This window comes from Rattus rattus, chromosome 6, assembly GCF_011064425.1.
Source record: "Rattus rattus isolate New Zealand chromosome 6, Rrattus_CSIRO_v1, whole genome shotgun sequence".
NCBI lineage: Eukaryota > Metazoa > Chordata > Mammalia > Rodentia > Muridae > Rattus > Rattus rattus.
In genome coordinates this window covers 73,607,927-73,625,638 of record NC_046159.1, presented here as the reverse complement: position 1 = coordinate 73,625,638, position 17,712 = coordinate 73,607,927, and the positions used below count along the sequence as shown (strand labels likewise).

At 41.3% G+C, this 17,712-nt stretch overlaps 1 protein-coding gene and 1 pseudogene across 1 annotated transcript in view; both read left to right on the top strand.

The window, feature by feature from the left end:
* The window catches only part of Dnah6 (dynein axonemal heavy chain 6), a 196,073-nt gene that overhangs the window by 20,753 nt on the left and 157,608 nt on the right, over positions 1–17,712 (top strand). Inside the window, 3 exon segments of the mRNA XM_032906333.1 lie at positions 1,445–1,645; positions 6,252–6,372; positions 16,558–16,709. Coding sequence (XP_032762224.1) covers positions 1,445–1,645; positions 6,252–6,372; positions 16,558–16,709 — 474 coding nt within the window.
* Positions 11,419–11,576, top strand: LOC116904803 (annotated as a pseudogene).

Below are 17,712 nucleotides of genomic sequence, written 5' to 3'. Positions count from 1 at the left end.
CACTAACCATGTTTCCTCCCTATCTTGTTTTATGTGTACACGTGTGCCTGCACACCTAATGTACCATGAGCTTATATGCACTTGGACATATTTTACAATTTGAGGTTCTATTGTGTTCTCTGTCAATTTCTCTTTTTTTCAAACTTCTCTTTCCTCTATAATTTACTTTTAATTTTATGTGCACTGGTGTTTTGCTTGCACGTGTGTCTGTGAGGGTGTCAGATCCCCTGGATGTTGAGTAGCAGACAATTGTGAGCTGCTGTGTCAGTGCTGGGATTTGAACCTTGACCCCTATCTCTCTCTCTCTCTCTCTTCTCTCTTCTCTCTCTCTCTCTCTCTCTCTCTCTCTCTCTCTCTCTTTCTCTCTTTTTCTTTCTTTCTCCTTAACATTATAGTACAGGCATGTCATTAGTTACTTTGGAAACATCTTTTGGAAAGAGTATAGCATTTTACACACACACACACACATACACACACACACACACACACACACACGCACACACACACACACACACACACCATAATTCGTATGTCTAAGCCACCATTTTTGAATATTCTTGTTTTCTCTAATTATTTTCAAGTTATTGTCTTTGTACATAAATCTTTGTGTCTATGTCTAATTTTTAATCTCAGCTTATACTTCTAGAATAGAAACCATTTCCCAAATACTAATACACTTGTAATCATCATTTAAAATTCCCTGGCATTTCATTGGCTTGCCTTCTCTCACAGCCCTCTAGGGTTTTACTCACATTTCCAATCATCACAATGTGCTGCCTTGTTTTCCTTCCCTGAAACAAGATTTCTCTATGTAGCCCTGACTGTCTTGGAACTAGCTCTGTAGACCAGGCTGACACCAAACGCACAGAGATCCTTATACCTCTGCCTCCTCAGTGCTGGGATTAAAGGCATGCATTGCCACCTGCAGCAATTTGTCTCTTTTTCAATTAGAAAGTATTTCGTCTGAAAACAGAACTGTGTCTTCTGATTTGGCCTATTCTCAGAATTGCAGAATCAACACACCTGCTGTGGTTGGTTGTATGAGTCCCGTTTTTAAAAAGATTTTATTTATTTACTCCTTTGTTCCTACATTTGTTTGTATTTGTGTGTGTGCGTGTGTGTGTGTGTGTGTGTGCATGCATACACGCTTGTGCACACATGTGTTGTTATGTGCTAGCATGCATATGCACATGTCCACTTGCAAGTGCACACACTGTCCATGCAGGAGAACATGGAGACCAGGAGAAGGTGCAACATCTCCCTGGATCTGGAGTGCAGGCAGTTGTGAGCTGCCCAGAGTGGGTGCTGGGGCCTCATCTCCAGCTCTCAGAATCTCTGAGGCATCTCTAGCTCTGGAATGAGTCATTCTTAATTATCAGGAAATTCAGAAACTTTGTAAATACAGTCACCTGTGCTTCCCTTCTATTTGTTTTCTCTCTGACAGGATGGCATTTCTGGGATAATTAATCACTTTGAAAACACGGTGTTGTCAGTTCCTAATCTGGTGCCGGACTCTTACTTTAACGCTTTCACCAGTCCTTTTATTAACAAGAAGGTTGAGGAGAAGACCTGTGGCCCGGGGCCGAGCCTCTCAGCCGTGTTTGAGGATGATCGGAACTTTCTCACCATCATCCAGCAAATAAAGGTAGATTCACTTTTACTAAAAACTGTTTATTATATTTCCAACCTGTAGGAAATCGAGGCATGCACGTTCTTCTGGTCTTATCTTTGAATGTTCTATTTCTGGGAACCGACAGGTACCTAATCTCTAAATAGTAAAAATCTGGGGAAAAATGTGTAAACTTTAAAAATTGTCCTGCCGGGGCCAGTGAGATGGCTCAGCAGGTAGGCGCTGGCTGCCAACCCTGACGACCTCAGTTTAATCCCAGAATCCACACGATGGAAGGAGAGGAAACTGACTCCTGCAAGCAAGTTCTGCTGTGACCTCCACCCGTGAATGGAGGTACCTGCCAACATACAGGATAAATAAATAAAGTATAAGAAAAGATTTAAAAATATGCTGCAAATCCAAAGATAATACTGAAAAGAATCCTTTCTGTGATGCCGAATGGCTGAGAAACACCCAAAGAAAATGTTCAACATCTTTAGTCATAAGGAAATGCAAATCAAAACAACCCTGAGATTTCACCTCCACCAGTGAGAATGGCTAAGATCAAAAACTCAGGTGACAGCAAATGCTGGCGAGGATGTGGAGAAAGAGGAACTCCTCCATTGTTGGTGGGATTGCAGACTGGTACAACCATTCTGGAAATCAGTCTGAGGTTCCTCAGAAAATTGGACATTGAACTACATAAGGATCCAGCTATACCTCTCTTGGGCATATACCCACAAGATGCCCCAACATATAAAAAAGACACGTGCTCCACTATGTTCATAGCAGCCTTATTTATAATAGCCAGAAGCTGGAAAGAACCCAGATGCCCTTCAACAGAGGAATGGATACAGAAAATGTGGTACATCTATACAATGGAATATTACTCAGCTATCAAAAACAATGCCTTTATGAAATTCATAGACAAATGGTTGGAACTGGAAAATATCATCCTGAGTGAGGTAACCCAATCACAGAAAAACACACATGGTATGCACTCATTGATAAGTGGCTATTAGCCCAAATGCTTGAATTACCCTAGATGCCTAGAACACATGAAACTCAAGACGGATGATCAAAATGTGAAGGCTTCACTCCTTCTTTAAAAGGGGAACAAGAATACCCTTGGCAGGGAAGAGAGAGGCAAAAGATTAAACAGAGACAGAAGGAACACCCATTCAGAGCCTGCCCCACATGTGGCCCATACATATACAGCCACCCAATTCAGACAAGATGGATGAAGCAAAAGAAGTGTAGGCCGACAGGAGCCGGATGTAGATCGCTCCTGAGAGACACAGCCAGAATACAGCAAATACAGAGGCGAATGCCAGCAGCAAACCACTGAACTGAGAATAGGACCCCCGTTGAAGGATCAGAGAAAGGACTGGAAGAGCTTGAAGGGGCTCGAGACCCCATATGAACAATAATGCCAAGCAACTAGAGTTTCCAGGGACTAAGCCACTACCTAAAGACTATACATGGACTGACCCTGGGCTCCAACCTCATAGGTAGCAATGAATATCCTAGTAAGAGCACCAGTGGAAGGGGATGCCCTTGGTCCTGCTACGACTGAACCCCCAGTGAACGTGATTGTTGGGGGTAGGGCGGCAATGGGGGGAGGATGGGGAGGGGAACACCCATAAAGGAGGGATTAGGGGGATGTTTGCCTGGAAACCAGGAAAGGGAATAACACTTGAAATGTAAATAAGAAATACTCAAGTTAAAAAAAAAAGAGCACTGACAGTTGGAGTTCCATTCCAAGCATCTATCTATGGTGACTCACCTCAAAATTACAGCTCCAGAGGAACCTACAACCCCTTCCGGCCTCTAACAAGACTCACAGATACACTCACCGGCACACAATTAAAAATAAATATTTAAAAACCTAGATTTCCTGATGGAGCAAACTGATAAACTTGACCACATACATTTTAATTGCAAGGTCAGAATTCTCCCCAAATAAAAGTACATTTGCAAATTGGGAGAATGTATTTATATCATCCGTCCTGACTTGTTAAGGCATGAAGAAACTTTGCACTGGGTAACAGGATTACAGGTAGGAGGAAAAATGGTCAAAGTGTAAGGCAGAAATTTTACCAAAAATTATTAACCAAACAGCTTTCTGTGAAGTCATAGAAAACTGAATTAGCATCTTTTCAACTAATATGTTAGTGAAATTAAAAGATGTGCTAAAACATTCCGTGGCCTAACCTGTGGGGAATCAATTATCCTCCACCACACTGTGGCCATGCAGAGAATAAGGAGAACTTGCGTTATATGAGAGAGAAAAAAACCAAAAAACCAAAAATCCCAACTGAATGTACATTTGCTTTTTGGTTTAACAATGACACACCTGAAAACACAGGATCTCTGGTAGAAAAGAACATACATGAGGCTTAGCATCTTGCTTCTGATTGCAAAACTTTGGAAACTACCAAAATACCCAGCCACAGGAGAATGAGTAGGCTTTATGTGTCCCTACAGAAGAAAGATCGACAGCCAACCCAAGAGTCAGGAAGACAGCGGTTAACTGTATGGAGCGACTTTCCCAGGCCACTGTTGAGTGAGCAAGCCAAGAGACAGTTTATGTCATCTGTCCTTTTTATGCCAGAAAAGGAGTTGGGGCAAATACCTATAACTCAGAGGAACTCTTCTGAGTGTAGGTCTTAATATAGTTCTAAACAAGCCTGGAGGGTGCATAAAACACAAACAAAAACAAATGAATCCAAATTAGTTGAGCAACATAACCACACTGAAGAATGCAAAGATGGGGATTAAAGCAAGTTGTTTTTATTATTATTATTATTATTATTATTATTATCATCATCATCATCATCAGCAGCAGCAGCAGCAGCAGCAGCATCATCATCATCATCATCATCATCATCATCGAAGGATTGAAACTCAGGGCCTCCACATAAACTTTGAGTGTTGTTGGGACTTGGCCACACAACCTTATGCACAAAACCAACTGCTAAACTTGATTTTGTCAGTGGAATTAGGGTATCGGCAATCCCAGACCACTTTCTGTGTGTTCCTCAGTTGAGCAAATAAGTAAAAAACATATCGTGGGCAGTTGTTACTAGTTAGGTTTCTACTGCTGTAATGAAATACCAAGACAAAAGGCAACCTGGGGAGGAAAAGGTTTATTTCAGCTTACAGTTGCAGCTCATCATTGAGGGAAGTCAGGGCAGGAAGAAGCAAGAACTAACATAGAGACCATGACTGGCTTGCTCCTTGTGGCTTGCTCTGTTGTACAAACCAGGGGTGGCGCATCAGTCACCCGGGAGCACATCAATCATTAATCAAGAAAATGCCCTATAGACTTGCATATAGGCGATCTCATGGGGAATCCCTCTTCTCAGATCATTCTAGCCCACAGCAAATTCATAAAGGAAAAAACAACAACACAGGAATGAAGAGATTTTTCATCTTTAAAGAGTTAACAAGTTGGGAAAGCATTGCAGTAAACATTTAAAACACCTTCAAGCCCTCGCTAGCCGAAATCGGCGAGCTGAGCCATGTGGCATTAGCGGGATAATTTCATCTCAGTCACCAAAGCATCTCACCTGCTAAGCTCTCAATCTCTATCGCACGCTGCCACTGGCTACTGTCTGAGCCCAGCAGCAACCTCTCCATCCATCTAGTTCCCAAAGCAGGTCGCTGCCAGGCCAGTTTCATACAGAGTCCTCCTATCTTGCAGCTCTCTTACTGTGGACTCCACTCACATTCCCTGCAAACGCCCCCTGCAGTCACTGTCACAACCCACACCAGTCCGACCGAATCAAAACTCTAGAAGCTTATCACTTAACAATCAGATTTAGCTAAGTAATTTACCTCAGTAAATTTACAATCTGCAAAACGTCCACACAATAAACTCAGAGCCAATTGATAATGACATAAACTGCCCACCTAGATAAGATAAACTGATCTGTAGAAATCCATCCCTTAAGAAATATTCATAACCACCTACCTGTGGCCATTTAAGGCCACACAGATCTGGGTCATCCTTTTCTGCCTCCATATTGGTTCCTTTTATTCTCCTCTCTATCCCTTTACCAAAACTCTGTCCCCTCCCCCTTTTCGCTGTCCAATCATAGGCCCTGCCCCATCCTGTGCCAGCCCTCACCTGCATAAAGAGAACAATAAACAGAAAAGAGAGAAAGGCCAGAAGGAACTGAATGATTTTGCATTGAAATTGAAGTCATGAACTCATGGTTTTTATTGGCTGGAAGAAAAATAGAGATGCAATGTGGTATGCGGTGTGTGTGTGTGTGTGTGTGTGTGTGTTAGATTAAATTCTACTTAAGAAAAATTGCCTTAGGAGCTGGAAAGATGGCTCTGAAGTAAAAAGCACCCACTGATTCTGCAGATCCAAGTTTGATTTCCACGCAGCACACACACACACACACACACACACACACACACACACACACACACACACACACACACCAGGAAGCTCACATCTCTAAATCCTGCTGGAAGGATCAGACGCCTCTGGGCACCATGGGCACCTACACTCATGTGCACAAACTCCCATACACATTGACACACACACACACACACACACACACACACACACACACCTAACTAAAAATAATAGGGAAAAATGAGTCTTGTTCATCTGTGTCCCACTTAGGAAACGATTCACTCAGCGTTTGACTCTGCACGCCTGTACGCAGCGACATTCGAAAAGTTCCAGATATTCTTCAAGGAAAATGAGAGTCTTGATCTGGAGGCGCTGAAGGAGGAGGAGCCTGGTGAGTCTGCCCTTGCTAAGCACATTCGACAGAGATAACAAGATTTATCTTCTTCTGAGTTTCTGTTCGGTGGTGTTCAGTAACACGGGTAGCAACCTGAAACAGTCGGCCAGGTGAAAGGCAGGACTTTATGCACGTCTGGTACTTCCAGTGGAATCCCTCGTCTCCTCTTCTCTCGGTCCACTGTCCCCAGTGCAGTGCAGAGCGGTTCCTCATCCATCTGTGGCCTGTCTGTTGTGGTTGCTGTGAGCACCAGGGCTCTAAGACCTGTGTGCCTTACAAAGAGTTGAAAGGGATGGGGAATTCTGTCATTCCTGCTGGGCAAGGCTTAGGGGAAGCTCTCTGTCTCAGAAATTCAAGTTGCATTTTAATTCTGATACCTGGTAAGGATGAGCAACAACTCTTGATGTTGAATTAAGACCCAAGGGAAAACCATTCCATTGGAATTCTTATTTTTAAAGGAGACCACAGAGATGGCTCAGAGGTCGGAGCATGGGCTGCTCTTCTGTCACGGAGTACACTTACAGACATGTGGCCAAAAACCCAAACATTTAAGTTAGAAAAGCAATCTATACTACTCAATGACATTTCAGAGACGCTTGATGGTACAGGAGTTCAATGTGTTTCACAGGATGCCTTTTCTAAAGCAGGAAGCACATGGACTTTTTATCTTATGATCTGACATTATAACATTTTATTTTCAGAAATCAATCATCTGAATTTCATTTTATAAAATATGGTTTTTGAACACAGAGTAGATCTATTACAAATAAAGAGCTTAATAGTTTATATCATCCAACTCACAGAGGTTAAATTTAGGTTCTTGAGTACGCACTGAGCTACACTGACAGCCTATGGTATTCTTATGGTTTTATGATGTATCTGGGATCTTCTGCAAGAACAGGCATTGATTCTCCTCCTCGTCCTCGTCCTCGTCCTCCTCCTCCTCTTCCTCCTCGTCCTCATCTTCCTCCTCCTCCTCCCCACCCCTAACTGTAGCTGTGTTTACTGATGGGTCCAGGACCCCTGGTGAGGCTGTGGTGAGGAGGAGCAAAGGATGACGTAGGGCGTGTTGAACACTTCGAGATGGAACTACTTCCAGGCCAGGCGAGGGGAAGGCAAGGCCACACCCCATTGTCCCAGGACAGAGGTAGATGACCTGCTTCTTACATGCCTTAACTTTCAATACTCTGAACAAGACTCCTTTTTTCAACCAATGCTAGATTGCTTAAGATGCCAAGTGGGGACCCACTTTAGAAAACAAAACACGCATATGCTGCCACCAAACCCAGTCAGTACTACTGATGCCAATAAGTGCTTGCTGACAGGACCCAGATCTGGGTGTCTCGTGAGAGGCTCTTCCAGAGCCCTACTGATACAGATGAGCATGGTTGCAGCTAACTGTTGGACTGAACAAGGAGACCCCAGTGGAGGAGTTAGAGAAAAGACTGAAGGAGCTGAAGGAAGACAACAATATCAACCAACCAGAACCCCCAGAGCTTCCATGGACTAAACCACCAACCAATGAGTAATGGAGGGACCCATGGCTTCAGCTGTATATGTAACAAAGGATGTCATTGTCCAGCATCAATAGGAGGAAAAGCCCTGGGTCCTGTGAAGGCTCATTTCCACAATGTAGGGCATGCCAGGGTGTTGAGGTTGGAATGGGTGAGTATGAGCGGGAGCATCCTCATAGGAGCAGGGGGAGGGGGAAAGGGGATAACATTTGAAATGTAAATACATAAAATATTTAAGAAAAATACAATTATTAAAAAAATTGATCAAACCCATTTACTCTGCCCCTTGGCTACACTGTCACATGATGTGGGTTTTGTTTGGCCATTTAAAACAAAAACTTTTTATTGATTCTCTGGTTGGTTGGTTGGTTGGTTGGTTGGGTTTTTATTGTTGCTGTTGTTGTTGTTGTTGTTGTTGTTGTTTTTGGTTTGGTTTGGTTTGGTTTTTGGTTTTTGTACTTGGATGAGCTCACAGGATCTCAAGGAAGTAAATAGTGCCTTGGACTGCTTGGCACAGCATCATGGTGACAATAACATCATAGAGCCTGGCACTTGAACACAAAGTAGGTCTAATTCAAATAAGCAGTTTAATCAATAAGATCTTTTTTTTCTTTTATTGGATTTTTATTTACATTTTAAATGTTATACCCATTCCTGGCTTCCCCTCCATAAACCCCGCTATCCCATACCCCTCACCCCCATAAGATCTTATAAGGTAGCTAAAATTCCAGAGACACTAGAAGGTATAATACAAAGAAACAAAACAAAACAAAAATAAGCCTATAATGTAGAATTACATATATATTTAAAGAATGTTTATTTTTTATCAATAGCATGATAAAAAACATATCGAAGCCAGACATGCCTAAAATCTAACATTTAGGAGGCTGAGACCAGATGTTGATGAGTTGTAGGCCAGCCTTGGCTAAAGTGAGACAGTACCTCAAAAACCAAAACAGCAGCTTATGATAATAAATATAATAATCTAATAATAATAATAACAATAATAATGATAATTTGACTTCTGGTTTCTGTCTGTGCCTGGAGCTGACCCAATCCCACAGCTCTCTGTACCTAAATCCCATCGGGGAGAGAGCTAGATTCTTAGAAGTGCAGACAATCCTAAGAACCCAGGGGAGACCACCACTTCTGCTCACATTCCTGGCCCAAGAGGAACCCGCCCAGAGCCCTCTGGACACAAGAACCTAGGAGCAGTCAGGGAGAGCATCCTTCTGGTCTCTGCCTGCACTCAGAGATGAAAGCCAATCGCCAGGAGCACTGACACACCTGAGAGCAGAGGTAAGACCACCACTTCTGCTCCAAGGGACCCACCTGGAGCCCTCAGGACTCACCAACGCAGGAGCAGTCTGGGAAAGGACCCTTCCAGTTTCTGCCTGTGCCCAGAGCTGACCCGGTTCCACAGCTCTCTGTACCTAGGTCCCTCTAGGAGAAAGCTGGTCTCCAAGAGTGCCGACATACAGGCTTACAGGAGGGTCAAGCCATTGTCAGACAGCAAGACCAGCTACAACCAGAGAAAACATGATGTTGAGAGGCAAGCTCAGGAACCTAAGCAACAGAAATTGAGACTATGTGGCATCATCAGAGCCCAGTTTTCCCACCAAAGCAAATAATGGATATCCAAACACACCAGAAAAGCAAGATTTGGATTTAAAATCGTATAATGATGATAGAGGACTTTAAGAAGGACACAAATAACTCTCTTAAAGAAATACAGGACAACACAGGTAAACAAGTAGAAGCCCTTGAAGAGGAAACACAAAAACCACTTAAAGAATTACAGGAAAGCACAAACAGGTGAAGGAATTGAACAAAACCATCCAGGTTTTCCATCTACAAATGGAAATAGAAACAATAAAGAAAGCACAAAGGGAGACAACCCTAGAGATAGGAAACCTAGGAAAGAGATCAGGAGTCATAGACACAAGCATCACCAACAGAATACAAGAGATAGAAGAGAGAATCTCAGGAGCAGAAGATACCATAGAAAACACTGACAAAACCATCAAAGAAAAATATAAAACACAAAAAGCTCCTAACCTAAAACATACAGGAAATCCAGGACACAATGAGAAGATCAAACCTAAGGATAATAGGTGTAGAAGAGAGTAAAGATTCCCAAATTAAGAGGCCAATTAATAACTTCAAAATTAAAGAAAAAACTTCCCTAAGCTAAAGAAAGAGATGCCCATAAACATAAAAGAAGCCTACATAACTCCAAATAGATTGGACCAGAAAAGAAGTTCCTTCCATCACATAATAGTCAAAACACAAAACTCACAAAACAAAGAAAGAATATTAAAAGCAGTAAGGGAAAAAGGTCAAGTAACAAATAAAGGCAGACATATAAGAATTATACTAGACTTCTCATTAGAGACTATGAAAGCCAGAAGATCCTGGGCAGATGTCATACAGACCCTCAGAGAACACAAATGCCAGTCCAGGCTACTATATCCAGTAAAACTCTCAATTGCCATAGATGGAGAAACCAAGATATTCCATGACAAAGCCAAATTTACACAATATCTTTCTACAAATCCAGCCCTACAAAGGATGGATGGAAAACTCCAACACAACGAGGGAAACTACACCCTAGAAAAAGCAATAAAATAATGTTCTTGCAACAAACCCAAAAGAAGAGAGCCACACAAACATAATTCCACCTCTAACAACAAAAATAAAAAGAAACAATAATCAGTATTCCTTAATATCTCTTAATATCAATGGACTCAATTCCCCCCAAAAAAAGAGATAGACTAACAAACTGGATACTAAAAGAGGACCTAGCATTTTGCTGCATATGGGAAACACACCTCAGTGACAAAGATAGAAACTAGCTCAGAGTAAAAGGTTGGAAAACAATTTTCTGAGCAAATGGTCCCAAGAAATAAGCCAGGTAGCCATTCTAATATCAAATAAAATTGACTTTCAACCAAAAGTTATTTAAAAAGATAAGAAAAGACACTTCTTATTCATCAAAGGAAAAATCCACCAAGATGAACTCTCAATCCTGAATATCTATGCTCCAAATGCAAGGGCACCTACATTCAAAAAAGAAACCTTACTAAAGCTCAGAGCACACATTGTGCCTCACAAAATAGTAGTGGAAGACTAAAACACCTTACTCTCATCAACGGACAGATCATGGAAACAGAAATTAAACAAAGACATAGAAAAACTAACAAAAGTTATGAACCAAATGGATTTAACAGATATCTATAGAATATACAAAATAATATACCTTCTTCTCAGTACCTCATGGTACCTTCTCCAAAACTGACCATATAATCAGTCAAAAAATAGGCCTCAACAGATACAAGAAGACTGAAATAATCCCATGCATCCTATCAGATCACCATGGACTAAGGCTGGTGTTCAATAACAATAAAAATGAGAGAAAACACATATATACATGGAAGTTGAACAAAGCTCTATTCAATAATAACTAGGACAAGGAAGAGATAAAGAAAGAAATTAAGGACTTTTTAGAATTTAATGAAAAGGAAGGCATAGCTTTGTGCAGTGGCAGTATCGTAGCCAATGAGGTTTATCTAAGGCACGATTCTTGCTAATTGACAAGGAAGGCACGACATCCCCTAACTTATGGGACACAATGAAAGCAGTACTAAGAGGAAACTCATAGCTCTGAATGCCTCCAAAAAGAAACTGGAGAGAGCATACACTATCAACTTGACAGCACACCTAAAAGCTCTAGAACAAAAAGAAACAAACACACCCAAGAGGACTAGAAGGCAGGAAATAATCAAACTCAGGGCTGAAATCAACCAAGTAGAAACAAAAAGGACTATACAAAGAAACCAGGAACTGGTTCTTTGTGAAAATCAACAAGATAGATAAACCCTTAGCCAGACTAGCACACAGAGAGTATCCAAATTAACAAAATCAGAAACGAAAAGGGAGACATAACAAAATCTGAGGAAATTCAAAAAATCATCAGATCCTACTACAAAAGCCTATAGTCAACAACACTGGAAAATCTAGAGGAAATGGACAATTTTCTAGAAAGATACAAGGTACCAAAGTTAAGTCAGGATCAGATAAACCATCTAAATAATATCATAACTCCTAAAGAAATTGAATCAGTTATTAAAAGTCTCCCAACCAAAAAGAGCCCAGGACCAGATGAGTTTAGTGCAGAATTCTATTGGACCTTCATAGAAGACCTCATACCAATACTATCCAAACTATTCCACAAAATAGAAACAGACAGAGCACTACCAAATGCCTTCCATGAAGCCACAATTACTCTTTTTTTCCCATCTTTATTAAATTAGGTATTTCTTATTTACATTTCAAATGTTATTCCCTTTCCTGATTTCCAGGCCAACATCCCCCTAACCCCTCCCCCTCCCCTTCTATATGTGTGTTCCCCTCCCCATCCTCCCCCCCTTACTGCCCTCCCCCCAAGAATCCCATTTACTGGTGGCCCAGCCTTGGCAGGACCAAGGGCTTCCCCTTCCACTGGTGCTCTTACTAGGATATTCATTTCTACCTATGCAGTTGGAGCCCAGGGTCAGTCCATGTATAGTCTTTGGGTAGTAGCTTAGTCCCTGGAAGTTCTGGTTGGTTGGCATTGTTGTTCATATGGTGTCTCAAGCCCCTTCAGCTCTTTCAGTCCTTTCTCTGATTCCTTCAACGGGGGTCCCATCTCAGTTCAGTGGTTTGCTGCTGGCATTCGCCTATGTATTTGCCGTATTCTGGCTGTGTCTCTCAGGAGAGATCTACATCCGGTTCCTGTCAGCCTGCACTTGCCACAATTACTCTTATACCTAAACCACACAGAGACCCAACAAAGAAAGAGAACTTCAGACCAATTTCCCTTATGAATATTGACACAAAATACTCCATAAAATTCTTGCAAACCAAATCCAAGAACACATCAAAACGATAATCCATCATGATCAAGTAGGCTTCATCCAAGGGATCCAGGGATGGTTCAATATACAAAAATCCATCAACATAATCCAATATATAAACAAACTGAAAGAAAAAACCAACACGATCATCTCATTAGATGCTGAGAAAGCATTTGATAAAATTCAACACCCCTTCATGATAAAAGTCTTGGAAAAATCAGGAATTTAAGGCCCATACCTAAACATAGTAAAAGCAATATACAGCAAACCAGTAGCTAACATTAAACTAAATGGAGAAAAACTTGAAGCAATCCCACTAAAATCAGGGACTAGACAAGGCTGCCCACTCTCTCCCTACTTATTCAATATAGTACTCGAAGTCCTAGCCACAGCAATCAGACAACAAAAGGAGGCCAAAGGGATATAAATTGGAAAGGGAAAGTCAAAATATCACTATTTGCAGATGATATGATAGTTCTACCAATGATCTACTAATCTTGATAAACAAGTTCAGCAAAGTGACTGGATATAAAATTAACTCAAACAAATCAGTACCCTTCCTCTACTCAAAAGATAAACACACGAAGAAAGAAATTATGGAAATGACATCCTTCACAATAGTCATAAATAACATAAAATACCTCGGTGTGACTCTAATCAAGCAAGTAAAAGATCTGTATGACAAGAACTTCAAGTTTCTGAAGAAAGAAATTGAAGATCTCAAAAGATGGAAAGATCTCCCATGCTCATGGATTGGCAGAATTGATATAATAAAATGGCCAGCTTGTCAGAAGCAATTTGCAGATTCAATGCAATCCTCATCAAAATTCCAACTCAATTCTTCATAGAGATAGAAAGAGCAATTTGCAAATTCTTTTGGAATAACAAAAAAACCCAGGATAGTGAAAACTATCCTCAACAATAAAAGAACTTCTGGGGAAATCACCATCCCTGACCTCAAGGTGTATTACAGAGCTATAGTGATAAAAACAGTATGGTATTGGTACCAAGACAGGCAGATAGATCGATGGAATAGAACCTCCACACCTATGGTCACTTGATCTTTGACAAAGGAGCTAAAACCCTCCAATGGAAAAAAGACAGCATTTTCCACAAATGGTGCTGGTTCAATTGGAGGTCAGCATGTAGAAGAATGCAGATCGATCCATGCTTATCACCCTGTACAAAGCTTAAGTCCAAGTGTATCAAGGACCTCCACATCAAACCAGATACACTCAAACTAATAGAAGAAAAAGTGGGGAAGAGCCTCGAACACATGGGCACTGGGGAAATTTTCCTGAACAAAACACCAGTGGCTTATGCTCTAAGATCAAAAATCGACAAAAGGGACCTCATAAAATTGCAAAGCTTCTGCAAGGCAAAGGACACTGTCATTAGGACAAAAACAGCAACTAACATATTGGGAAAAGTTGTTCACCAATCCTATGTCTGATAGAGGGCTAATATCCAATATATACAAAGAACTCAACAAGTTAAACTCCAGAGAATCAAATAAACCCATGAAAAATGGGGTACAGAGCTAAACAAAGAATACTCAGCTGAAGAATATGGATAACTGAGAAGCACCTAAAGAAATGTTCAACATCCTTAGTCATCAGGGAAATGCAAATCAAAACAATGCTGAGATTCCACCTCACACCAGTCAGAATGGCTAAGATCAAAAACTCAGGTGATAACAGATGCTGGTGAGGATGTGGAGAAAGAGGAACACTCCTCCGTTGTTGGTGGGATTGCAAGCTGGTACAACCACTCTAGAAATCAGTCTGGAGGTTCCTCAGAAAATTGGACATAGTACTACCTGAGGACCCAGCTACCACTCCTGGGCATATTCCCAAAAAATGCTCCAACATATAACAAGGACACATCCTCCACTATGTTCATAGCAGTCTTATTTTTAATAGCCAGAAACCTGGAAAGAATCCAGATGTCCTTCAACAGAGGAATAGATACAGAAAATATGGTACATCTACACCATGGAGTACTACTTAGCTATTAAAAACAATGACTTCATGAAATTCATAGGCAAATGGATGGAACTAGAAAATATTATCCTGTGTGAGGTAACCCAGTCACAAAAAACCACAAATGTATGCACTCATTGACAATTAGATATTAGCCCAAAAGCATGGATTACCAAAGACACAATCCACAGATCACACGAAGCTCAAGAAGGACAACCAAAGTGCAGATGCTTCAGTCCTTCTTAAAAGGGGGAAATATTCATAGGAAATATGGAGACAAAGTCTGGAACAGAGACTGAAGGAATGGCCATTCAGAGCATGCCCCACCTGGGGATCCAGCCCATATGCATACAGCCACCAAACCCAGACAATATTGCTGATGCCAACAAGTGCATGCTGACAGGAGCCTGATATAGCTGTCTCCTGAGAGGCTCTGCCAGATCGTGACAAACACAGAGGCGAATGCTAGCAGCCAACCACTGAACTGAGAACGGGGTCCCCATTGGAGGAATTAGAGAAAGGATTGAAGGAACTGAAGGGGCTTGCAACCCCATAAGACTATACCAACCAACCAGAGGGAGTAAACCACTACCCAAAGACTATACATGGACTGACCCATGGCTCCAGCTGCGTATTTAGCAAGGATGACCTTTTTGGGCACCAGTTGTAGGAGAAGCCCTTGGTCTTGCTAAGGCTGGAACCCCCCCCCCACTCCCCCAGTGTAGGGTAATGTCAGGGCAAGGAGGTGGAAAGCAGGGGTGGCTGGGTGGGGGAGATGGAGATGGAGAGGAGATGGGCTAGGGGATTTATGGATGGGAAACTGGGAAAGGAAATAAAATTTGGAATGTAAAATTTAAAAATCCAATAAAAATAAATAAATAAATAAATAAATAAAATATTATCTATCAGAATAAATACCAGCATAGAGAATGAACATCAGCTTTTCTGTCATCCCCGAAAATGCTAGAATGAGAGCAATCTGTAATCCTTACTTTTAAATATCTGCAAGAGCTCTATTATGCAAAAGAGAATCAAATGCTGATTAAAATTACAACTTATTTGATAAATATATCCTTCATGACTCAAAATTCTCCATATCTTCAAATTGCTGGTATTCTCAGTTTCAGATCACAAAGAATACATTTGAAGCAAATACTAATAAAAATAGTAATAATTTCAGGGTACTTACATTTCCACTGATCCCAGTTGGTTAGAAAAGGGGAAATGGAAACAGGAAGATTATCAAAACACAGCCTTGGCACACACTCTAAAAGTTAGCTGTTGTTAACCACACAGGGCATCGTTTCCCATGCCTGAAGTGTTTCTCTTATTTCGGCAACTGTTTCCTGACACTCGGACCCTTATTTTTCTCAAGACAATAAATTCCCAGAGAACAACCAACTTACCCGCTCCTGAATTTCGTCAAGGAACACTAAGCTGTTAACGTATTCGATGGTAGTAGTTGGCACGAACTCGAGTTTATAGTCTGCACAGCTTTATCCCCAGGAGAGAGAGAGCTCTATTTATAATCTCAAACTTAAGGATGGTTTATATAATGTAGCATAAATTACATGTGGTAGATGTATATGGCTCTAACCACCCTCTGGCTGAGTTAGTCTGCAGTCAGCGGAGAATAAGGATCCCACTCACTCATACCCTTGCCTGCTTCACGTCTGTGGCTGTTGCTAATTGACTGCCCTTCGGGCTGCGGTGGTTTTTAATCTACCGTAGGCTGCTGCTTTAAAATCTAGTGTGAAAGATAATATAACTTATGCATCTTATTTTCCGTAGATGTCGAATTCTTCAGTTCCCAGCTGGAAAAATATCACAAACAGCACAAGGACTCAGTAGCCTTGAAACCCACCCGAAATGTAGGCCTGCTGCTTATTGATACCAAGCAGCTGAAGGAGAAGCTAATCCCATCACCACTGCGGTGCTTGGAGGTAAGTGTGAGCTAGAAAAGATTGTGTGTGTGTGTGAGTGTGTGTGTGTGTGAGTGTGTGTGTGTGTGTGTGCATGTGCACACACATGCAAATAAAGGATCACCAATATCCTTATGATAGCTTCAACATTTACAATACACAAAGATCAATATTTTTCTTTTTAATGTATGAAATATTTGCAGACACCATAATTAAAACGATAAGAAGAGTAGGCACCATAAATGTTTCTTTGACTATAACATTTACAGTGTACTGGATGTTTTCTTCTGGCCCCCAAGGGCGCCAGCCCCACACATCCTGTGCATATATACATGCAGGCAAAACACCAATACGCAATCTCTTTTATAAAAAGATATAATTGGGACAAATACAAATTAATGTCAACAATTTTTTAGCATAACCAACATACCAAGTCAAAGAAAACAAAACTCAAACTTAGGTGATTGGAAAACTGCATTTGTAAATGTCCAGAAATTGAGTGACCACCCAGTGTCCCTGGGAAGCATCTGGACACTCGGTTTCTTTTGTCCTTTCTAAGCTCCAGATGTGCCATCATGGTAAAGTGAGCATGGCCTTGTGTTTGTGAAATGGTGGTTGAAAGGTTCCACAGGCCAGGTATTTCCTTAGCTATATAAAAAGAGAAAGAAGAGATGAGGTTTTAAGCACACATTACACATTTCCCTCAGCCCTAAAAAAAAAATCACAGTCAGAGGTCCACCTAATCTAGTCACTTTGTTCAAAAGAAACTTTGCCCATAGTCACCCTGGAATCAATCAAACTTTATCTTTGTTCCTGGAGAGGAGATCAGTTTCTTCCAAACACCATGGTTGCTCCCCAGTAGGAAAAGAGTGGACCTGGGCCTGAAGGTGAGGGTGTCAGCCTAGTGTCCACTGTGTAACACAGAGGGGCAGAAGACATTTCAGAAGGTGTCAGGGCACTGAGCACACTGTCCCATAAGCTTTGTGCTTCGAGTGACTGTCCAAATCTGGCTTCGTGTTTGATG